Raw genomic sequence first — 25507 nt, forward strand, 5'->3', positions numbered from 1 at the left:
TGGTTCGGCGTGGCGTGCAGTCGGTCTCTTCCTCCGGTTGTGTAATATATTTTTCTAGCCCAGCTTCACACCCCTACACCCTCAGAAAAAAACCTCCGCTATCATCTAAACGAACAAGGGAAGGAACAAGGATTGGAACATTTACTGTCGTTTTTTGCTTTGATTTGCAACTGAGTTTTCTATCAGATTATTTTCGATTTACATTGTGCAAGGGCTATGCAAGTGGGAAGGTTCTGGTTCCGGTTCTGGGTGTGATACAACCGTGAATTTGGATACCCAAGTAAAAACAGCATTAACAGTGGTACTAAAAGGGATCAGTTCCGGCGCCATCCCCACCTCCTCTTTCTCCTCTTCCCGGCTCTATGTCGAGTAATGGTCGGCTTGCCTTTCTGGATGCACCCCGCTCTCTCCGGATCGTCGACGGCACCCCTTCCAACCGCAGATCCCCATTTTCGGCGGAAACCTTCAAAGAGCTAAAGGCTACATATGGAAACTGGGGATCAGAATTTTTGGAAAAAGGAAATCTAGCGCTTGTTTAATTTGTTTTCGACCTGATTTATCTGTTTCTTTACTAATTAATTCATTAATTAATTGGGCTTGATTTCTTCATTCCATTGTTGGTTGATTTATCAAATTGATGCAAGCCCTTTAGTATTTTACTTTCTTATATAATATAGACCCCAGGATTATTTTCGTTTGTTTCTACTGGACTTGAATTGTCCATTTATTTAAATATGTTCTTCTTATTATGATATTTTTTCCCTGTCCTTCATTTCCCGTCCCTGTTTCTCTCCTTGCTTTTCCCTCTTGACTAGAATAGCCCTAACGTAGGGTTATTCAAACATAATTAAACATAAAATATATAGAAATTCAGGATTATATGACAACAATAATTGTAATTAATTTCGCATCTAAGAGACATATTGACTTGCCAGGCAGAATTGTTGTAAACCTACCATTACTCTAACACCACCCCCCACCCTCTTCTCTTCATCCATTTGAGCTCATATTAATTCAGTGCTATCCATAGAACAGTACTTATCTGCAAACCTTGCACATCAAGAAACAGATTGCCAGCGATCTACATGTGTTAAGTGCTACACTGTAAAGCACGAGACAAAAGCTAGTCTCAAAGCGTAATAGCCTACTGAATTTTGATTGAGACTATCCCCTTTTCCATTTATATTAACGTCTCTCTCTACTTATCACTTACTGTGATTGTATATTATACATAATATTATCTTTACATTAGTAGGTTTATGCTACAACTGCAAGTGTAGGCTAGTTGTAGTTATAGGGATAACAGTTGACGGTATAGTCAATTTTAGAGGCCATTACCTTGTCCATAATTCTTATATTTTGGGGTAACATTTAGTAAGAACCCATCTGGGGAGAGAGACACTGCGTCCTCCTCCCCAAACTACCCTAAAAGGAAACCCAATTTCTCTTAGTCAGTTCTCACCCAAACGCAACCATAAAGTTCCTACCGCATCCACCTCCTTCCCCCTCCTTTCGCTCAAATATATCCCATTTTTTTAGTTTGGTTTGGTCCCGTAAATTTTCAAATATTTATTTCCTATATATAAAGAGGAAAGGGGGTCCCCCTTTCATGGAATGCGGAAATATGGGTCTGTTTGACCGCGGAGTTCAGATGCTATTGACCACTGTGGGCGCATTTGCCGCCTTCAGTCTCATGACCATCGCGGTTGGCACGGACTACTGGCTGTACTCGCGCGGCACGTGCAAGTCAAAGTCGGTCAGCGATAACGAGACCAGCAAGAAGAACGAAGAGGTGATGACCCATTCGGGATTGTGGAGGACGTGTTGCTTAGAAGGTAAGTGAGCCACATGCGTTTTGCAGTCACTTTATTTCCTTCATGTCAGTATACCATAGTGATTACATTTTAACCTGTAGCTACATGTAGCAAGACCTATCCCACTCGTTGACGTTATAACTTTTATCCCTTCCTTTACTTTTCTACTGACATATGCCATGTGGATCAGGTTTAGCTGAAGCCCCATACAGTGTATCAGACAGAATTGGGCCAATAAACTACTGTAAGAACCCTCCATTTCACACCTCTTAGGCCTATACACAATCCCCAAGTGACACCTTCAAAACATGACTTTCTATGTTCTTTGCCACCAGTCGATTGTATTGTTCAAAACAGCACAATTTTTCAAACATTTCTAATTGTGATAACATATGAAAATGACCAATGCACAACAGCAACAGAGAGTCAGCCATTCCTGTCAAAGGTCTATTTCCATCCTGACCCCACCTTTGACCCCGGGATGATGGGGTGCCTTAACAGTGCTTGTCATTACACTTTGAACTGGCTGTGCTTAGTATTTTACGAGGTGTCAAACGCAGTCACCTCAAGCGCAGGTTCAAGACCACCTCCTACGTCTTGACTTGACACACAGCGGCGTCTTGTTTCCTGTCATGCTCCGGCGGAGGCGTCCGATGCTGACTTTGAGCGTGGCAGTGTAACCTTGTGAGGTCACGCAGCGTTACACATCTGCTCATCTTCTTAGCAGAGAGATTCTCACAGGCCTCCTGTCTCTCTGCACACTCCTCTGTCATGTGATAAGCAGTAAGCAGTCAGTCTCAGGTCAGATCTCTGCTCTAACAGCCTGAGGTGAAGTCAGCCCCAGGAAGTGGTTTATGAAAATAATGTCAGTGCCACTCAACTGTAAAGATCTGATGATTTGAACTCTTAAAAATGTGAATGTTTGCACAGAATAAAGTTATGTGTTTTTTGGCATGTTAAATTCACAATGGCAAAAATGTATTACAACATTGGAAATTACAAGGATGCATTTTTATTTTGAGAGTTTCCTGGACAATGAAAGTACTGTTGTATGTTAATTTCTTAATCGACATCACTGGGTGATTTTGACCAAGGTTGGATGGCTGACGTTGGCCACATCTGTCAGGGCGGCTTTAGCAAGGTCTGTCTGATACCCTGCAGCTACCCCTTCCAGGAGCTCTCTGCATCTGTTCTCCTGTGCTAGCCAGGATATACAGTGGGAGGGCCATTTTAGGTCTCAAGGTGACCCATCACAGGTTAACTACAGATGTGGAGAGGTTTTCAAAGTCTTCGATTTTTAACCTCTGTTGAAAATTCACACTTTTCTGTGAAGGTGGAGAAAATCAGTGGTGTGATGTGACTGGCCTTTGCCTTAGTCAGGCCGTTATCTAATTAACAGACAATTGTTCATAGTCCAGACCTGACCAAAATCTCCTATCCTTGGCACAAGGTGAATTACAATTACAAAGCCCATATGCCGCAGCTTCTCTTTTGTGGCAAGATAACAGCCGCCCTCCCTTGAATCGGTGATCAAAATGGCAGGAAATAAACACTGATTTGTCATTTGCGATTCATGAATGGTCTCAGGCCTTGATGAGGGGAGGAAGCGGAGAACGGCACCATCGCATTTGCACATCGAGGTCAGATTCATTTGAATACCAATTCAAACGACTTCCTGCTGTGGAAATTGGGCTTTAAAAAAACGCAATCGGGTAAATTTATTCATGGGTAATTAGCACAATTTATTCCGAAATCTGGGATATTGAAAAATAGGAAGTAAACTACAGAGCCGGGTGCAGCTGCAGTGGAGTATAAGCAGCAGCTCAGCCACAAGAAGCTCCTGCTGCAGACCAGGTGTGGTGCTGCTCTGTCTGCCATCTCAGGTGGATACTGTAACTACAGCATGTAGAGGTTCATGCCAATGCTGAAATCAAGTGGAACATCATCATCCCACACCTTATGTCTCATATATTGGTAGCTACCTTGTTGCGATGGATGAGGATGCATCCTGTCTGTATCACAACTGACAATGCAGACAGTGATTTGCTGTAGCCCAGCTCTGGCCCACTCATATAGCTCATGATGTGGGCCCAGGTGGGCGAGGGGTTGTGTTTGTTTAATCAGCTCCTGGAGAGGAGAGCCCCTGATCACAGAGGGGAATATCCCACACACCCATCTACCACTCTACTGCTCACTCCAGTCACTGTAATACTCACTGTATAAAGTAGCCTCACGGCTGTGTGTGTGTGTGTGTGTGTGTGTGTGTGGTGTGTGTGTGTGTGTGTGTGTGTGTGTGTGTGTGTGCATGTACGTACGTGTGTGGGGGTGTTTATGCATGTGTGCGTGTTTGTGTGAAGGTAGATGCACTTCTCACTGATTTCTCTCTCCTGTGAACATTCAGGTCCTTTTCCCTCTCCAGCACTGGAATGAGAGTGGAGCTCTTCGATGGTTCGGTAAAATATGTCTCATATAGATTTAGTAGATTTACACTTGTTTTCACTAGTCGCCTGTACTATCAGTCATACTGAAAATGCAATAGCATATGCCATTGCCAAAGCATGGGATTCATTTGTGAAATCTCACAGTTGCCCTTGGAGCTGGTTCATATGAATGCTGAGTCCCTTGATCTGTTACAGTGTTTGATTCAATTTTCCTGATATCAGAGAAACCAAAAGATGTGTGCTATCAGCAAAGAGCCCTCCACAAGATTTGGCAACAATGTGCCCCTGGCCTACTATTTGGGCAAACAACCTCTAACAGGAGTAACACAGTCTATCACGAAGAAGGTCAAAGATTAGAGTTCAGCATCACCACATTTCTATGCTTGCTTCACTCATTCACATCAAATGAGACGCAGCCATGTTTATATATTTTGTATTGTAATTTGCGCTGTATTATACAGTATATTGTATTATGTAGGTGGGTGGCCTTGTGCGAGCCGGAATGGCTTATAGGGCAGGAGTCATCTCCTGTTTCTGAAGCGTGAGTTAGAGGCAGGAGGTTATGTAATATTATGTAGTGTTATGTATATTATGTATATTATGTATATTATTCACATTTACATGTTAGTCATTTAGCAGACGCTCTTATCCAGAGTGACTTACAGTAGTATATATACATTTTCATACTTTTTCATACTGGTCCCCAAGGGAATCGGACCCACAACCCATGCTCTACCAACAGGAGGATTATGTATATTGAATTATGTATTTTAGGTATTTTATTTGTTGTTTTGTTTCCTGTTTGGAAACCCAGGAAGAGTAATTGGGGACCCCAATAAGATACAAAATGCCTCTTCTATAGTGAGAAATAAATATCCAAGACTACATTTTAAACACAGAATTAAATCCTTTGGAGCCTCTATTGTCATAGTCACCCAATACACTAGCACCCAGTTATACTAGCAGTTATACTGGCAGAAAGACTGGCCTATGCTTTGAAGACTGGGCAAACTAGTCTGTGTATTATTGCCATACTGAGGCAGAGCCATACAAAGGGGAAGAGGTGGGGGGATTCGTCTGGGGCTATGTTCTGTGTGTGTGTGTGTGTGTGTGTTAAGCATACGGTAAACATGCGTGGTGCTGATGGATTGGGCTCCAGAGGAAGGGGGGACACTGCTCCATCCTGTCTGGGCTGGGCGACTGCCTACCGGAGCATCCGCGTTGGTCGGCACGGCCTCCTCTCCTCACAGCCAGGTATAGCACACCGCCACGCCTCGCTCCACGCTAATCTGCCCCATTCATCTTCATTACAGCGCCCCCCTCTGCCTCGGCTATAGGAGGAGAAATGGAGGAAGGGAGAAGGAGGGGGGGCGGGCAGGAGGTGCAAAAGAGGATGGGAAAATGCTTTGACAAAAGAGGGCCACTTTGGTGGCAGTGTTCCCCCCTTTTTTCCTATCACCTGTTGTATGAGTTGTGTTCTTCAGCAAGACCAATAATTCACACCCCTGCCTCTGGGTTCACTGGCAGAGCCGTTTTCCATGAAGGACTATCAACAATAGTTTGTAAGAGTAGTCCAATGCTTTGTGATGCCATATGAATGAGAATATATAGGGGCCAGCTTTACTCTGCATGAAAAAAAAAACGTGAAATTCACCCACTTGGTATCCTTTCCTGGTTTCTCAGTTCTGGAAATGGACTGGTGCTGAAGATAATATATGTAGGATGGTTGGGGAAATGAATGATCTGTCACGTACATTGAAGGACGGGTCAGACCAAGGCGCAGCGTGAAATGCATACATGTTTATTTCAACGATAAACACACGAACAAAACAACAAAACAACGTAACGTGAAGTCCTCAGGCTAAACACAAAACAAGCCTCTACACGGAACAAGATCCCACAACTAATGATTGCCAATAGGCTGCCTAAGTATGATCCCCAATCAGAGACAACGAGCGACAGCTGCCTCTGATTGGGAATCACACCCGGCCACACATAGAAATACACAACCTAGAAAGAGAACATAGAAAATACAACGTAGAACTCCACACCCTGACTCACATACTAGAGTCCCATACGTCAGGGTGTGACATGACCAAACTCCAGGACTTGTTCGTGTGGCCTCCCTCGGTTCCTTCCTGTCAATCATCTTGAGAATATACCAGTGTGTGTGTACATGCACTGTATCTTATGGTACATGCACTGTATCTTATGAGTTTGTGGGTGTGGCATTGACATTCATGCATTTTTTAACACAGATGTGGGAGTAATCTACTAGTGTTTTCTCCATGCGTATGTTTTTGTTGGTGTATGTGTGTTTGAGCCTGAGCACTTGTTGTGTGTGTGTGTGTGTGTACACACGTTTGTGTGTGTGTGTCTGTGTGTGTGTCTGTGTGTGTGTGTGTGTGGGTGTGTGGGTGTGCGTGTGAATGTTTACACGCGTGTGTGCGTACATGAGTGTGTATATATTCGGTATGTGTGTGTGTGAGAGAGACAGAGAATGAGAGATAGTGCAGAGATCGTTGGGCTGGGCAGTGCCAGTGCTCCAGAGCAGGATTAGTCTCATAGTCCAATCAGATAAGGATTACTCCTGGCTGGCACATGCCCACCCAGGCTAATGACCTGACCCTAAAGTGGCATTAGGCTGTATTATGACACAGCTCCACTGTACACCCAGCTGCATGGGCAGGATTACATGCCCGCATGATCTCCATCAAGGAATCCAAGCGCAGCCACACACACCGGAGTACTGGATGGCCGTATCAAGTTTAATACAGAGTACTACATCCGTGGCAATTCAGAGTGGTCTGGTCTTCAACCACTTGTTGAGGTAGGGGCAATAGTGGTTCATGGACAATCCCTCCCTTAGTGTTTCAGTGGACTGGCTATCCACACTCGGAGGGTTGTGGAATGACATCTGCCCCAGTCACATCCCTCCACTCAGCTGCTATCTCAGCTGGGTAAAGTGACTGGGCTCTATTGCACTGTCACCTCTCCCAGAGTCCAGAGATAGATGGGATTCATTTAGCTCTGACCTGTCTGCCACTGTGGCTACAGTAGCTCTGCTCTGCTCTGCTGGGACTGCAGACAGACACTACTGGTCTGGACTGTTTTATTGGTCTGTACGCTGGCCCACTCTATTGCCCACTAAGGCCTGATTATTACAGTACAGTCATTACTGGATGGGGCTGTGTGAGACTCAATCACCTTCATTACAGAAGTACAGTGTCTGTGTTGTCAGTCTGTCTGTCATTGTCCCACTGTGGAGATGGCCATGTACAGTAATTCTACTCATCCAAATGTACTGTCCATTGCCTTGGGGCTTTCCTCTTATTGGAGAGAGAGTGAATAGTGGGAGTGATTATGGTTCAGTACAGTCTGATATGCTGTTGCAGTGTTCTGGTCATCTGGAGGTCAATCACTAAGCCCATCCTTTCTGGCGTTATAACATGCTTTAGTACAGCGAAGGTTATATCAGTTTACTATCTGGTTTTCTCATTCTCATTCTATGCTCCAGTATAGTGGAGGTGTGTAGTATGTAGGAGTCTCTGTGCTATTCTGAATCTCCCCTCCCCACACTTAGCTTACTGTACCTGCCAGAGAAGGCCTCTCCTGGCTTGGCAGCGATGTGAAGCAGCATATTCCTCATCTCCATCTCCTCCATGTGCCCATGTTGTGTGATGGACTATGGAGGGGGAGATGCCATAGTAATTGGTTTAGGGTAAGATTAATGGCACTGATGGCTTTGATCGATGGGAGACATGCTGTAAACTTTGGTGGCCCTGTCCCATAAAAGCCGCCCACCTGCACGCCCGCCTGCCCGCTCAGCGTGTAAGAGTCCCCTGCTCCACTGAATGAGAGGGCCGGTCGTAAATTAGAAAAAAGGACACGTGTCAAAGAGGGGACGGCGTCCGGGTCACCACATGATAATTACACCAGTCCCCTCCAGTCCCTGAAACTCGTGTGTGTGTTTGTGTGTGTGTGTGTGTGTGGCTCTAGCCTTGATTTACACATGTTATTTTTAGCTGCAGTCAGTTGTGTTGAGGGGGAGTCTATCTTTATCCTACATGGCCAGGGAACAAATCAATAGTGCACATGGGCTGGGCAGCTGGGCCAGTCATACCCTGGGCCAGTCATCATACCCTGGGCCAGTCATACCCTAGGCCAGTCATACCCTGGGCCAGTCATCATACCCTGGGCCAGTCATCATACCCTGGGCCAGTCATACCCTGGGCCAGTCATATGCTTTGACAGTCATACCCTGGGCCAGTCATACCCTGGGCCAGTCATACTCTTTGACAGCCATACCCTGGGCCAGTCATACCCAGGGCCAGTCATACCCTGGGCCAGTCATACCCTGGGCTAGTCATCATACCCTGGGAAGTCATCATACCCTGGGCTAGTCATACCCTGGGCTAGTCATACCCTCGGGCAGTCATACCCTGGGCCAGTCATCATACCCTGGGCCAGTCATCATACCCTGGGCCAGTCATACCCTAGGCCAGTCATACCCTGGGCCAGTCATCATACCCTGAGCCAGTCATCATACCCTGGGCCAGTCATACCCTGGGCCAGTCATACGCTTTGACAGTCATACCCTGGGCCAGTCATACCCTGGGCCAGTCATACTCTTTGACAGTCATACCCTGGGCCAGTCATACCCTGGGCCAGTCATACTCTGGGCCAGTCATACCCTGGGCCAGTCATACCCTGGGCTAGTCATCATACCCTGGGCCAGTCATCATACCCTGGGCTAGTCATACCCTGGGCTAGTCATACCCTGGGCCAGTCATCATACCCTGGGCCAGTCATCATACCCTGGGCCACTCATACCCTGGGCCAGTCATACTCTGGGCCAGTCATACCCTGGTCCAGTCATCATACCCTGTGCCAGTCATACCCTGGGCCTGTCATACTCTGGGCCAGTCATACCCTGGGCCAGTCATACTCTTTGACAGTCATACCCTGGGCCAGTCATACCCTGGGCCAGTCAAACTCTGGGCCAGTCATACCCTGGGCCAGTCATACCCTGGGCTAGTCATACGCTTTGACAGTCATCATACCCTGGGCCAGTCATACCCTGGGCCAGTCATACTCTTTGACAGTCATACCCTGGGCCAGTCATACCCTGGGCCAGTCATACCCTGGGCCAGTCATACTCTGGGCCAGTCATACCCTGGGCCAGTCATACCCTGGGCCAGTCATACTCTGGGCCAGTCATACCCTGGGCCAGTCATCATACCCTGGGCCAGTCATACCCTGGGCCAGTCATCATACCCTGGGCCAGTCATACTCTGGGCCAGTCATACCCTGGGTCAGTCATCATACCCTGGGCCAGTCATACTCTGGGCCAGTCATACGCTTTGACAGTCATACCCTGGGCCAGTCATACCCTGGGCCAGTCATACTCTTTGACAGTCATACCCTGGGCCAGTCATACTCTGGGCCAGTCATACTCTGGGCCAGTCATACTCTGGGCCAGTCATACCCTGGGCCAGTCATCATACCCTGGGCCAGTCATACCCTGGGCCAGTCATACTCTGGGCCAGTCATACCCTGGGCCAGTCATCATACCCTGGGCCAGTCATACCCTGGGCCAGTCATACCCTGGGCCAGTCATACCCTGGGCCAGTCATACTCTTTGACAGTCATACCCTGGGCCAGTCATACCCTGGGCCAGTCATACTCTGGGCCAGTCATACCCTGGGCCAGTCATACCCTGGGCCAGTCATACCCTGGGCCAGTCATACCCTGGGCTAGTCATCATACCCTGGGCCAGTCATACCCTGGGCCAGTCATACGCTTTGACAGTCATACCCTGGGCCAGTCATCATACCCTGGGCCAGTCATACCCTGGGCCAGTCATACTCTTTGACAGTCATACCCTGGGCCAGTCATACCCTGGGCCAGTCATACTCTGGGCCAGTCATACCGTCTGGGCCAGTCATACTCTGGGCCAGTCATACCCTGGGCCAGTCATCATACCCTGGGCCAGTCATCATACCCTGGGCCAGTCATCATACCCTGGGCTAGTCATACCCTCGGCCAGTCATACCCTGGGCCAGTCATACCCTGGGCTAGTTTCTGTAACACTACTGAATGGACAGGGGTCACTGGACACTGGCTGCCAACAGAAGTTATTGTACCGATTACAGCTGACTGTTACAGTACACAAACTGGATGAAAATACATGTGATGCACTGACACCAGAGACAGTGAGATGAGACTGAAATAAATGAATGTATCCTGGCAGGATATTGTATGGTCACAGGCACAAATAAAGTGTCATTTCAATGGAAGTGTAAACATTAGGCTGTTCACTGGTCCTAACAACACAGTAGTCTCTTACCTTGGTTCCACATCGGCGGCCATTTTCTTAAGCAGTGGAAATCTCCCAAAGAGACCCCATAGTAAATAATAATTAACCTCAGATACAATCCATTCATTTTAAGGAGGTGAGATCCACTCCTTTTTCCTGTGATAGTGAGGAGAAACTACAGCAATCTGCCTTTTGATTAATTGGTTGTGTCCACAGCGCAGTTCATTTGCCATCTATTACACCGTATTTGCTTCGTGTCAGCGCGGAGCCCAAACACACTGCATCATCCCGGAGAGTGGGGGTGGGGAGTGGGTAGAGTCTGTCTGCTCCCCAACACCCTGCCATACTGCATGGGGTGTGAGGTGAGCCTGCACCTGCACCTGGATCCAGTAGGACCAAGGCCCCGGTCCTTCACAGGGTTACGACCCCAGCCCTAGCCCAGCAGGCTCTCAGTGTTGCTGGGGAGAGGGGACTGAGATGTTCCCACCTCTGTAGAGCCCTCTTAGCACCTAGTGGGAAAGGTGCTGACAGCTCCACTCCCTGCCTGGTCCAGGAGTCTGAGGGAGTGAGCCCAGGCCAAAGCAGAGCCAGAGCTACTCTGAGCTGGGCAGGGAGGAGAGTGGCAGGGACAGGGGTGGCCATGCAGGCATAGACCAGGGCATGGTGGAGGACAGAGAAGGGGGCTGACAGCAGCTCCAGAGGGAACTGTGGCAGATGGACCAGGATGAGATATAGGGCAGAGGGCAGCGGAGACGTTAGAGACATGCAATATAAACGGGCACATCAAGGGAGGATGTAGTGATGATATACTGTTAGATGGCAAAGGGGATAAGTGGGCAATGTGTGTGAAGTGCACTTTCAGGATATTTAGGTATATCTACTGTAGATAGTGTAACTCCAGTTTCATATACTCTGCAATCAATGTGTTTTACGTATAACAATACAATGGAGTTAGACAGAGTTGTAATATGAGATGTGCAGAGTTTTGAGGGAATTGGATTTCTGCACAGCTAATATGCCATTTAGAGCGCTGGACTTACAGTCATAAAGAGTTGAGTCCTGACTGCAGGGCAGACAGAGTAATGATTTTGTTGTACTCACCTGTGCCCCTCGTTTCTTTTACCATTGTCAATCGACCTGGGTCAGAGAGAGTAATGTCAAATTTTTACAACGTTATTGACAAGTACAATTTGAGGTTGCAAAGGCAAATGGAAATCTTTCTCACAGCACACTGACTGAAGGTCTTCTGTGCCTTACCTCCTTTTAGGGATGTCGGTGGCCATGTTTGTATGGGGGACTGCAGAGGCCAAACTGTGCTCTGACTGTGTGTCAGTCTCTAAAGACGGGACTGCCCACTGTGTGTGTGTGTGTGTGTGTGTGTGTGTGTGTGTGTGTGTGTGTGTACTCGAGCGCGTGCGTGTGGGGCTGCTCAGATGGTCCTGTTTACTGCACTCCAGAGTGAGTTTTTACTGCAGCCGACAGAGCTGGCAGACCCCACTGTCACAGCAAATGGTGCTGTTGGGAAAACAAACACTTGTAATGAGACTCTATCTATCAAATGAGAGCATCAGAAACTGCTCCAAGCTAAGAAAAAAAATGGAAGGTGCTGATGTCACCGGGCTGACTTGAATGGGAGTAATGATGTTGACAAGGTCAAAGGGAGATTGCTGAACATTTGATTATTGGTTAAAAAAAAAGCCTATTTATAATTATGCAATGCAAATATGTATTTATTTTTAAACAGAAAAACATGATTAAAGCCATCCCATTTTAACCTACACAAACCTTGTGTAAGTTACACTCAATGTTATTTCAGAATGAATCTGTCACACCTTTTATCTTACCTGTGAATTGTAGCTTTAGCAGTGATGGAGTGAGTCGGGCGGTTAATCTGAAGGCTGATGATGTAATATGTTCTCTACAGGAAATGATGTAAATCTGGTGTCCAGGTATGGCTGACACTCGATTATTCATGTCTATGGAGGGATAATGTATGTGCTCTGACTCTGAAGCTTAGCCACAGCCTTTGCCAAAATGCTGACGACGCATCTGATTTTCCTGAAGATAAAAAGACAATGCTACAGTAATCTCCAGATCAGGTCGATTCAGGGAGTTTGTCAAAATGAAGGTGCTACTGTTATCATTGCTACATATTGATGTAGCTGGGGATAAGACCCTGCTAAGTCACAGAGGAAGATGATGCAACACTTCCTGTCCAGCCCATCACGTTTGACCCCTTCTGACCCACTCCTTTGTGTGTTTGTGTTTGTGTGTGTGTGTGTGTTTGCTCATTGTCTGTGTGTCTCTGAGTGCAGTAAGGAACAGTATAGATTTTTTATGGGGAGCAGCGTGGCTTTGCTTTGCTCTCTCAGATCGCTTTCCAGGACAGGGAGTCTCTCATGATCACAACAGCATGCACATGGACTGCTCCTGTGCCATAACACACATACACACACATATTCACAACCAGGGTAAGAAGGATTCCTCACTATCACAGCAAGTGTGCACCACACTCTTACTGACACACATACCTGAAACACACATGCATACAAAGAGGGAGAAATACAGAAGTTTGTACTTGAACCAGCCTAATGGTGCTGTAACCACCATACCCCAGACCTGCTTGTCACATGGGGTTGCACAAGTCAAAAAGGAACATATTGTATCAAAATGAAGGTAAGTTGCGATGATGGGCTGTAAGGGGCCTGGCTTTGTGAAGACAGCAGCAAAACTTGCTGGAGAGCTCCGCGGCAGCTGGCAGACAAAGGGTCAGAACACAACACTGTATTACTGGCGGCCTCTGTGTCTGCTACTGACAATGTCTACTGTGTGTATCTCACTGTATCTGTGTAGGAGTGACATCCTATGGCAACCCTGTAACCAAGTTAGCCATTGTCATGTGTATCTACAGTAGAAAGGTGAGACTCTCACGAACACGTACATGTTGGTTGTTTTCATCTAGGACGCCCACAGGCCTCACAAGACTCATCTGAAGGTCACCCGGTATCAGTTGAAAAAGTAATGGAAGAACAGTATACTGTATATAGAGACTGTTTAAAATAAAAAATGTAAATTTTCATGATCTTCCTTATATCTCTCAGATATAGGACAGACACTTCAGAACAAACTTCCTTTAGATTTTTTTGGGGGGACTATCATTTGTTCCATGTAGTGAATCTGTTATTCAATGCGTTTGTATGGGATAATAGCAGTAAGTAACATTTTCATCAAATAATCTTTCATATATACAGCTCTGGAAAAAATTAAGAGACCACTGCAAAAATATAAGTTTCTCTGGTTTTACTATTTATAGGTATGTGTTTGGTTTTTTTACATTATTATTATTATTTAAAAATTTTTTGGGGGGTAGATCAGCTTAATATTGCAGATAGATTGTAACTTCCATCAATGTAATTGTCTGCATCACTTCCAATCCCCCATGTTTATATATATATATATATATACACTGCTCAAAAGAATAAAGGGAACACTTAAACAACACAATGTAACTCCAAGTCAATCACACTTCTGCGAAATCAAACTGTCCACTTAGGAAGCAACACTGATTGACAATACATTTCACATGCTGTTGTGCAAATGAATAGACAACAGGTGGACATTATAGGCAATTAGCAAGACACCCCCAATAAAGGAGTGGTTCTGCAGGTGGTGACCACAGACTACTTCTCAGTTCCTATGCTTCCTGGCTGATGTTTTGGTCACTTTTGAATGCTGGCGGTGCTTTCACTAGTGGTAGCATGAGACGGAGTCTACAACCCACACAAGTGGATCAGGTAGTGCAGCTCATCCAGGATGGCACATCAATGTGAGCTGTGGCAAGAAGGTTTGCTGTGTCTGTCAGCGTAGTGTCCAGAGCATGGAGGCGCTACCAGGAGACAGGCCAGTACATCAGGAGACGTGGAGGAGGCTGTAGGAGGGCAACAACCCAGCAGCAGGACCGCTACCTCCGCCTTTGTACAAGGAGGAGCAGGAGGAGCCCTGCCAGAGCCCTGCAAAATGACCTCCAGCAGGCCACAAATGTGCATGTGTCTGCTCAAACGGTCAGAAACAGACTCCATGAGGGTGGTATGAGGGCCCGACGTCCACAGGTGGGGGTTATGCTTACAGCCCAACACCGTGCAGGACGTTTGGCATTTGCCAGAGAACACCAAGATTGGCAAATTCGCCACTGGCGCCCTGTGCTCTTCACAGATGAAAGCAGGTTCACACTGAGCACATGTGACAGACGTGACAGAGTATGGAGCCGCCGTGGAGAACGTTCTGCTGCCTGCAACATCCTCCAGCATGACCGGTTTGGCGGTGGGTCAGTCATGGTGTGGGGTGGCATTTCTTTGGGGGGCCGCACAGCCCTCCATGTGCTCGCCAGAGGTAGCCTGACTGCCATTAGGTACCGAGATGAGATCCTCAGACCCCTTGCGAGACCATATGCTGATGCGGTTGGCCCTGGGTTCCTCCTAATGCAAGACAATGCTAGACCTCATGTGGCTGGAGTGTGTCAGCAGTTCCTGCAAGAGGAAGGCATTGATGCTATGGACTGGCCCGCCCGTTCCCCAGACCTGAATCCAATTGAGCACATCTGGGACATCATGTCTCGCTCCAGCCACCAATGCCACGTTGCAGCAGAGACTGTCCAGGAGTTGGCGGATGCTTTAGTCCAGGTCTGGGAGGAGATCCCTCAGGAGACCATCCGCCACCTCATCAGGAGCATGCCCAAGCGTTGTAGGGGAGGTCATACAGGCACGTGGAGGCCACACACACTACTGAGCCTCATTTTGACTTGTTTTAAGGACATTACATCAAAGTTGGATCAGCCTGTGGTGTGGTTTTCCACTTTAATTTTGAGTGTGACTCCAAATCCAGACCTCCATGGGTTGATACATTTGATTTCCATTGATAATTTTTGTGTGATTTTGTTGTCAGCACATTCAACTATGTAAAGAAAAAAAGTATTTAATAAGATTATTTCATTCATTCAGATCTAGGATGTGTTATGTTAGTGTTCCCTTAATTTTTTTGAGCAGTGTATATATATATATATATATATATATATATATACATATATACACACATACATACATATACATATATATATATACACATACATATACACACATACATACACATATACATATACATATACACACATACACACACATACACACCCACATACATACATACATACATACATACATACATACATACATACATACATACATACATACATACATACACATACATATCCTTAAAAAATATATATATATATATTCCCCTTTATTACTTTCCAACCCCGCCACCCTTTCCCCACTTGGAGTAAACTAGTGAACAACAACGCCTAGGCCTCTACTTCCAGCCCATACCCACTATCTACATTTTATGGACACAGTCAATTTTACAATAATTACATTTAGTTTGTTCTTTCTCCTGAACTTCTTCTACTCTCAACCTCTCCGATCATTTTCATGATGTCCATCCGGTTTGCCATATCTTTCTAACTGTGCTCCTTCACAAAAGCTCCCAACCTACAACCCATACACTTATTATGGACACAGCGTGGCTACATTATAATAATAATAATATGCCATTTAGCAGACGCTTTTATCCAAAGCGACTTAGAGTCATGTGTGCAGAAGGACTACTTTATACTATTCCATGTATTCCTTAAAGAGTGTCTCCGGAAGGTGGTCAGTGACTCCGCTGTCCTGGCGTCATGGGGGAGCTTGTTCCACCATTGAGGTGCCAGAGCAGCAAATAGCTTTGACTGTTAGTTGTTATTAGTCCCATCCTTCAATTCCATTCAACACCTCCCATCTATCTTTTAACATCATCCATCCATATATTTCAACTGTACTGTGATGTCTTACAAAAGTTCTGAACCTTTCTATTCTCATTGTTTCTACAGATTGTGAATTGAAAATAAACATTTTTGCTAATAGTATTATTATGTTATTGATCGATTGACTATGACTTTTCAGATCACCCAGTAGTGCTATCTGCAGGGTTAGCTCCAGGTAAATATTGCAATCCTTTAGCCATTCCTGGACCTGTGTCCAAAAACAAGCTACAAATGGACAGTACCAAAACAAATGATCTAATGATTCTGTCTCTTCGCAGCAAAATCTGCAGAGCTGGGAAGATTGTATCCCCCATATAAATAACATTCTATTGGTAGCAAGAATTTTATATAATAATTTAAATTGAAAGATTCTAAGTTTTGAATCCGGTGTCGTTTTGCGTATCAGTTCATAAACACTATGCCATGGGATCGGTACGTCAAAAATCTCTTCCCAACTATTTTGCAATCTATATGGGACGGCTGTCAATCCTTTGGTCCTTAAATGAAACTGATATACTTTTTTATTTATCACAGTTTTCCTTAACCAAAACCAAAACCAAAACATATGGAAATGTCTGCTCTACCCAAAATGACAACCAAATAATTGCAGCCTTACCGCAAAAATGGAAGAGGAAAGTGGAAGGAGGAGAAAGTAAGGAAGTAAGAAAGTAAGGAACTTGTCTGCCGACAGACAACTTCCTTACTTTCTCCTCCTTCCACTTTCCTCTTCCATTTTTGCGGTAAGGCTGCAATTATTTGGTTGTAATTTTGGGTAGAGCAGACATTTCCATATCTTTTTGTTAGCTGCATGTGCGACATAACTCCACCAGTCCTACCGATGATATCATTTACAAAGATTATACCTTTTTTAAACATTTTGTCAAAGAAAATAGTTTTTTTGTCAATTAGTATATTTGAGTTTAACCACAATATTTGTTGCATTATTTGTTCTGTCGTTTCTGGAGGATTACATTGAAATTGCAACCAACTTTCTATGGCTTGTTTTAGAAATAGTGATATCTGGGAGATGATTTCCTTTTCAAATAACTGAAAGTGAGTGGTTGTAATCTGAATAAAGGGAAAAAGGCCATTCTTGAACATTGGGTGAGACAATCTTACTAATTTGCTAGAGAACCAGTTCGGATTTAAGTATAACTTTTGTATGCCTGAAGCTTTTAGTGATAGGTCTAATGCTTTAATATTTAATAATTTCTGTCCTCCGAATTCATATTTATTATATAAATAGGGCCGTTTAATTTTGTCTGGCTTGCCGTTCCAAATAAAATGGAATATTTTTTTCTCATATATGTCATGGATTCAGCCGAGGCTGCTCCTCCTCCTTGTTCGGGCAGGCTTCAGCGTTCGTCGTCACCGGAGTACTAGCTGCTACCGATCTATGTTTCTGTGTTCTACTTGTCTTGTCTTGATTGTTCACACCTGGTACCCATTAGTATTGATCACTTCCCTATTTAACCCTCTGGCTCCCACTGTTTGTTGTGCGTGTTTGTTCATGTTTTGGTTCCCGTCTGGTGAGCGGGTTGGTTTCCTCCCTGCGTGGAGGTTATGTTATTTACGTTACCTACGAGTAAAGTACGTTTTCGATTAGCTCTGTGTCCTGCGCCTGACTTCGTCCTACCGCATCACACTGACATCCTGAGAATATAATTTAAAAAACTGTTTGCTAGGCATAGGCAAGACCATAAGCAAATAGGTAAACTGGGATAATACTAAAGAGTTAATCAGGGTGATTTTTCCACAAATTGACAGGCACCCACCTTTCCATTGTAGCAAGATCTTATCTATTTTTGCTAACTTTCTATTATAATTGATTGAATTGATTCAGAGTATATCCACATCACCATCAGACCATGTTTGTGTGAAATTAACATTTTTGTTTTATTCTATAAACCACTGACAACATTTCTCCCAAATTCCAAATAAAGATATTGTCATTTAGAGCATTTATTTGCATAAAATGACAACTGGTCAAAATAACAAAAAAGATGCAGTGTTGTCAGACCTCGAATAATGCAAAGAAAATAAGTTAATGTTCATTTTTAAACAACACAATAGTAATGTTTTAACTTAGGAAGAGTTCAGAAATCAATATTTGGTGGAATAACCCTGATTTTCAATCACAGCTTTCATGCGTCTTAGCATGCTTTCCACCAGTCTTTCACATTGATGTTGGGTGACTTTATGCCACTCCTGGCGCAAAAATTCAAGCAGCTCGGCTTTGTTTGATGGCTTGTGACCATTCATCTTCCTCTTGATCACATTCCATAAGTTTTCAATGGGGTTCAGGTCTGGAGATTGGGCTGGCCATGACAGGGTCTTGATCTGGTGGTCCTCCATCCACACCTTGAATGACCTGGCTGTGTGGCATGGCACATTGTCCTGCTGGAAAAACCAATCCTCAGAGTTGGGGAACAATGTCAGAGCAAAAGGAAGCAAGTTTTCTTCCAGGACAACCTTGTACGTGGCTTGATTCATGCGTCCTTCACAAAGATAAATCTGCCTGATTCCAGCCTTGCTGAAGCACCCCCAGATCATCACCGATCCTCCACCAAATTTCACAGTGGGTGCGAGACACTGTGGCTTGTAGGCCTCTCCAGGTCTCCGTCTAACCATTAGACGACCAGGTGTTGGGCAAAGCTGAAAATTGGATTCATCAGAGAAGATGACTTTACTCCAGTCCTCTACGGTCCAATCCTTGTGGTCTTCTGCAAACCTCAGCCTGGCTTTTCTTTGCTTCTTATTGATGAAGTGCTTTTTTCTAGCTTTGCACGACTTCGGCCCTGCCCCTAGGAGCCTGTTTCGAACCGTCCTCACCGTGCACTTCACCCCAGTTGCCGTTTGCCATTATTTTTGTAGGTCACTTGATGTCATCCTACGGTTGTTGAGTGACATTCGAATTAGTTGGCGGTCATCCCGGTCAGTAGAGAGTCGTTTTCGCCCACTGCCGGTCTGTAGCTTTGTTGTCCCCAATGTCTGCTGCTTGACCTTGTTCTTATGAACCGCCGTCTTTGAAATTTTAAGGATGGAAGCAACCTGACGCTCACTGTATCCCTCTGCCAGTAAAGCCAGAATTGAACCCTTCTTTTCCTCACACAAAACTTTCCTTTTTCAACTCTTTTGGCATGGTCAATAGTTATTTTTTGATTAATATTACTTTTGAGGTAAAATTAGCACTGTTTTTGCCATCCAGCTGGTCCTATTGCAAGAGGATAGTGATGACCACAGCAGTGGTTATTATACTTTTCCTCGTTAAATAAGATTTGGTTCAGGTGATCACCTAATCAGTACCTAATTCAGTAGAATGAGGTGTGCCTGTGTTGGAATTCAACAGACACTGGAATGGAATGGCTGTCATACATGTAGAGATGCTGATTTAAGAAAAATTTGCAGTGGTCTCTTAATTTTTTCCAGAGCTGTATATTTGTTTATACTTCAAGGGGTCTTAAAATCAAATAGCTAAATGTTCCTTGGTATGACCTTCTTAAAACAATTCCATATAGCGTATTATTATTATTATTATGATTAAATGTGCTTATACTATGTGGAGGGTTTTCACACACAGGAAGTGTTACCCAGAGGCCTAATTAAAATGATTAATCAAGTAAATTAAGTAGAGATCACACACAGCCTTACCATTGCCCCCCGGGCTAAAGGCTGACAATCACTAGACTACGTTTCTGCTTTAATGCTAATGCTAACCCGACACTGCTAGCGCTAGCCTTTTGCTAGCCTCATTTCCTTATGTCTGTATGATTTTGGTCAACGTTGGTGCTAGTGCTGTTTGCCCTCTGTGTTTAGAAGATAAGCTGTGTGTAACAAACAGAGACTCTAGAGCTGGAGTCAGAAGCTTAGCCCATCGTGGTGTGTGACCTGCTGCAGGGCGCCCATCTTTGTCCACAGTACAGAGATAATTACATTGAATCGCAATGCTGCAGTGCTATGCTATCTGGATAGCTAGAGGCTAAAGGCTCCCGCATACTAGATTCGGTTTGCTCCTAGCAGAATTCGGCTAGGCGAAGTGAACGTCTGTGTCTCGCATACTCCCTTAAAGACCTTTGCTTGAAAAACAAGAAAATAATGGCAATGTTTGTCCCTCTTGAGATGCCGTAGCATCAACATAGCCAGTATACACTTCCTCAAAATAGTCAGAATGAATCTAAGATAAATCAAGAAATCTGTAATTAATTTTGACGTTTTTGCTGAGGAGGTCTAAAGCCTTCTTTTTCCTGCAGTCTGAACAGCCAAAAAGCTAATGGAATCAAATATTTCAAGCCACATTTCAAACCACCTTCATTGGTGGTTTGAAGTCAGATACAAATCTGATTCCTGGTGATGCGACTTGTGTCTGAACGGTCAAATCTGATTTATTTGCCCTCAAGTGGTTTTTTGACTGTTATTTGGCATATCTTGTTGCTTGCTAGCAACTCTGTTGACAGTTTGACAAGAACATGTGGTAGCTAAATAGCTTGTTAATTGTTTACAAACAAATTAGTCAATGTGCTAGAAAGCTCACCAGCTACCTATCTAGCTAGTTGGCTGCTGTGGCTAGCCAAAAATGACTCATTTTGAAAGTTGGATAATCCTATCCTTTGAGGCTTTAAAAGTGTTCTTACACTATGATTTTGAACATTCAAAGTAACTGGGAAACATCCATGGCAGGCATTGTTGTCACCTTAGCTTGCTACATAACTTCGGAATGATAGGAAGCACGAGCACCACCACCAATCAGCCTACACCACTGTGTACACACCCATCGTTACTATGACAATGAGCGTAGCCATGTCAGCAAATGACTGCTCTCTGAACACACACAAATCCAATTTGGTCACTTATAACTTGCTGTTTGGACAGTCAGTATTCCAAAATGGATTTAAAAAACAAAAATGATTTGAGCATTAAGGCCTGCAGTGTGAACAAGGCTTTAGTTGTGCAATGTTACATCTAACTAAGATGTTTGGTGCAGTATTTCTCAAATGAAAACATTTGCATGAAAACTAGTAATCTCTTGTTGAATGACAACAAACACTTCATTGAAGAATCCCCTATGAGTAGTACTGCTGACCAATCACCAACGAAGCAGTGTAGACTTCGGTTACCAAACTTCGACTTGCCTCAAGAAAAAAATGTGTGTGCGTAAACAACTGCCAAACACCAAAACAGGGGAAATTTGCCATAGGGGAGAATACAACAAGAGAACAGGTCATAAGGCTCCTGCTTCCCTCTGACAAGCTACATTTTGATGAGAAGACAGTGTCATGGGTTCATAGCAACACTGTCAGGGCAGAAAGAGGAACAGAGACACCGATAGGAGGAATGAAACTGTATTGCAGCCAATTACGATATTATATTCCCCTGTAAAAGATTCATACTGACTGTTGGGGGATTCAGTTGAAGGCAGAGCGGCAAAAGAAAAGAAGGCAGAAGAAAAGAGATAGGGGAGAGAAAGAACAAGAGCAAGAAAGACAGAGAGAGTAACAGGGAGTGATATATCAGAGAGCACTGATATGTCTGAGAAGCTGCTTGTCTTGTATGTGTTTGGGGACTCAAGGAGGGAGAAAGCAAACACAAATCCAGCGACATTTACATAAATGTAATAAAACAGGGAAATAGATGAATACCCTCCTCCACCCACCCAGCCATTTTGCCCGCCCTAACCCTCCCTCCCCTACTCCTCATCATTCGCTCTCCCTTCCGCTGCAGCAGGGCAGAAGATGACATGTGGACACTCAGTGAATTGCCAATTGCCAGAGAGAGGGGAAAGGAGAGAGAGTGCGAGAGAGAGAGAGAGCGAGAGAGAGAGAGAGCGAGAGAGAGAGAGAGGCAGAGGGGAGGTGGTTTGACGCATCCAGACTGCAACCATTGGCTTTTTTTCCTACATTAAAGATCAGAAAAAAAGAACTGCAGAGAAGCACTACACTGAATACTGGATGTATTATTCTCTCTCTCTCTCTCTCTCTCTCTCTCTCTCTCTCTCTCTCTCTCTCTCTCTCTCTCTCTCTCTCTCTCTCACATATAGACACACCGATTCTCTCTCTCTCACACTCTCTCTGTCCATCACTCTCTCTCTCACACACAAACACACACTCTCTTTCTCTGTCTTACACACACTCACACACACTTTTCTCTCATTCTCTCTCAGTCTCTCTCACACGTGCTCTCACTCTCCCTATCTCACTCACTCTCTCTCACTCTCTCTCACTCTCTCTCACACTCTCACTCTCTCTCTCTCTCTCTCTCTCTCACATACTTTCAGCTCAGGAAGAGAAATCAATAGCCACAAATGAATCATTCTGCCTTAGGCAGTCCGTGAGCGAGGGGGAGGGGATGAGCCAGGGAGAGAGAGTGTGTGTCGTTTAGAGAGATCGAGACAGGCATAAGGAGCTACATCTTTAGTCATTTTGAATTGAGGGGTTTTTGGACCAGACATACACACGTGCGCAAACACACACACCCTTCTGTCAGTGAATTTGACCATCAGGGTCCAGACTTGTCAAGGCTCAGTTTACAACAAGGTACAACAAGGTATTTCAATGAAACAGAGGTAGCACACATTTTTGCTTTGTGAATTTGAATTAGCTATTGTATTGAATATAATCTTGCTCATTGCTGAAAACTGGTTAACAATTCAACAATGTCAATGTAGTTGCCCGAAAGCACGTCTTTACCAAGACTCACCATTAGTTAAATATGTAGAGACTTACCTGAATTCACCTAAAAGGATAGCTATTTTTCATTTTAGCATGACTCCATAGTGCTAAATTTTTCCTCCTGCAAAGACTTTGTTATCTACGCTGAATAACCTTATCTTCCAAACTGCACAAGTGTTGCTGAGGAATGCAGTTTTAAGGAACAAGGGAATTTTGATGGAATTATTTAAATTCAATGACTTCGATTTAAATCTTTTTTTTTGGACGGAAGGGTATTAAATACTTAGATACACTTGAATGTACTGTGCATATATATACAGATACACTTGCCTGCATACAGGTAAGCATATCTCACCGAGTGTGCATGCAACCACACACACACACACATGATCATTTGACATTTTTGGCCTTCCCCCCCCCCGATCTAAACAGCTGCTGGTGCAATACTGTACTTGGTCTTTTTCCAAAGTTCAAACAATAACGAAGTGAAACCCCGCCACTTGTTTTGGTAAACACCTGAGGAATGGGGCTTGAGAAATATAACCACTCTCAAACTGATAGACAGAGCTATGGATGCAAGGACCATCCATCCATAATTATAGTTTTAACCATGTTCTGAAGCTATACAGTCATCAATGAATTCATCAATGAATATGAAATTCACTATAAAGTGTTTTGATCACAAAATATCAACACGTTGTTTTCATCAGAAAACATGTTGCAAATGTGTTCACTGTTTCCGGCAATCAGTAAATACGAAATTCTAAATGTCTTTATCAGTAGTATGCCTAAAACAGGTCCACTATAGGGAAAGATCTAGGCAACGGGGACTGCCTAATTTATATGATATTTTACAACATTGCAGGCATGCAGAGATGCAGAGAATGAAGTTGAGTTACTTCTAAGTAACTTTCGGTTCCTCCTAAATCATCTCTCTCCAACATTGTGACCTTCCATTACAGAGCTTTGCTTTGGTGTGGATTGAGGCCTATACATTCATATCAGTTGTGTTCCTCCACTGTGTTCACTTGTCCTTATTTCTAATGGGGATTGTGTTTCTGCGTGCTGATGGAAAGTCTACAAACCTATGAGCAGACAATCCTATGTATTGAATACATGTAATTGGATTGTGATGATACCAGTGGTGAATAAATCCTGCACACAATGTGCTTAGTTTCCATTTTCTTCTTGATCAGGAATCATATTTGATTTGATGTGTATGAAACTGTTTGGTGTAATATACAGTACCAGTCAAAAGTTTGGACACACCTACTCATTCAAGGGTTTTTCTTTATTTTTACTATTTTCTACATTGTAGAATAATAGTGAAGACATCAAAACTATGAAATAACACATATGGAATCATGTAGTAACTAAAAAAGTGTTAAACAAATCAAAATATATTTTAGATTTGAGATTCTTCAAAGTAGCCACCCATTTGCCTTGATGACAGCTTTGCACCCTCTTGGCATTCCTTCGTGAGGAATGCTTTTCCAACAGTCTTGAAGGAGTTTCCACATATGCTGAGCACTTGTTGGCTGCTTTTCCTTCACTCTGCGGTCCAACTCATCCCAAACCATCTCAATTGAGTTGAGGTCGGGTGATTGTTGAGGCCAGGTCATCTGATGCAGCACTCCATCACTCTCCTTCTTGGTCAAATAGCCCTTACACAGCCTGGAGGTGTGTTGGGTCATTGTCCTGTTGAAAAACAAATAATAGTCCCACCAAGCGCAAACCAGATGGGATGGCATATCGCTGCAGAATGCTGTGGTAGCCATGCTGGTTAAGTGTGCCTTGAATTCTAAATAAATCACAGACAGTGTCACCAGCAAAGCACCCCCACACCATCACACCTCCTCCTTCATGCTTCACAGTGGGAACCACACATGCGGCGATCATCCGTTCACCTACTCTGCGTCTCACAAAGACACGGTGGTTGGAACCAAAAATCTCAAATTTGGACTCATCAGACCAAAGGACAGATTTCCACCGGTCTAATGTCTATTGCTCGTGTTTCTTGGCCCAAGCAAGTCTCTTCTTCTTATTGGTGTCCTTTAGTAGTGGTTTCTTTGCAGCTATTCGACCATGAAGGCCTGATTCACGCAGTCTCCTCTGAACAGTTGATGTTGAGATGTGTCTGTTACTTGAAGCATTTATTTGGGCTGCAATCTGAGGTGCAGTTAACTCTAATGAACTCTAATAACTCTGGGTCTTCCTTTACTGTGGCGGTCCTCATGAGAGCCAGTTTCATCAGAGCACTTGATGTTTTTTGCGACTGCATTTGAAGAAACTTTCAAAGTTCTTGACATTTTCCGGAATGACTGACCTTCATGTCTTAAAATAATGATGGACTGTCGTTTCTCTTTGCTTATTTGAGCTGTTCTTGCCATTATATGGACTTGTTCTTTTACCAA

The 25507-nt window shown here is 44.3% G+C and overlaps 1 protein-coding gene across 1 annotated transcript in view; it reads left to right on the forward strand.

Moving 5' to 3' along the window:
• The first annotated feature begins 978 nt into the window (after nt 1-978).
• The window catches only part of LOC121568932 (voltage-dependent calcium channel gamma-2 subunit), a 76987-nt gene continuing 52458 nt past the window's right edge, over nt 979-25507 (forward strand). The window contains exon 1 of the mRNA XM_041879419.2: nt 979-1835. Coding sequence (XP_041735353.2) covers nt 1610-1835 — 226 coding nt within the window. The 5' untranslated portion in view covers nt 979-1609. The remainder of the gene's footprint in view (nt 1836-25507) is intronic.

The sequence above is a fragment of the Coregonus clupeaformis genome, unplaced genomic scaffold (assembly GCF_020615455.1).
Source record: "Coregonus clupeaformis isolate EN_2021a unplaced genomic scaffold, ASM2061545v1 scaf0549, whole genome shotgun sequence".
NCBI classification, from domain to species: domain Eukaryota; kingdom Metazoa; phylum Chordata; class Actinopteri; order Salmoniformes; family Salmonidae; genus Coregonus; species Coregonus clupeaformis.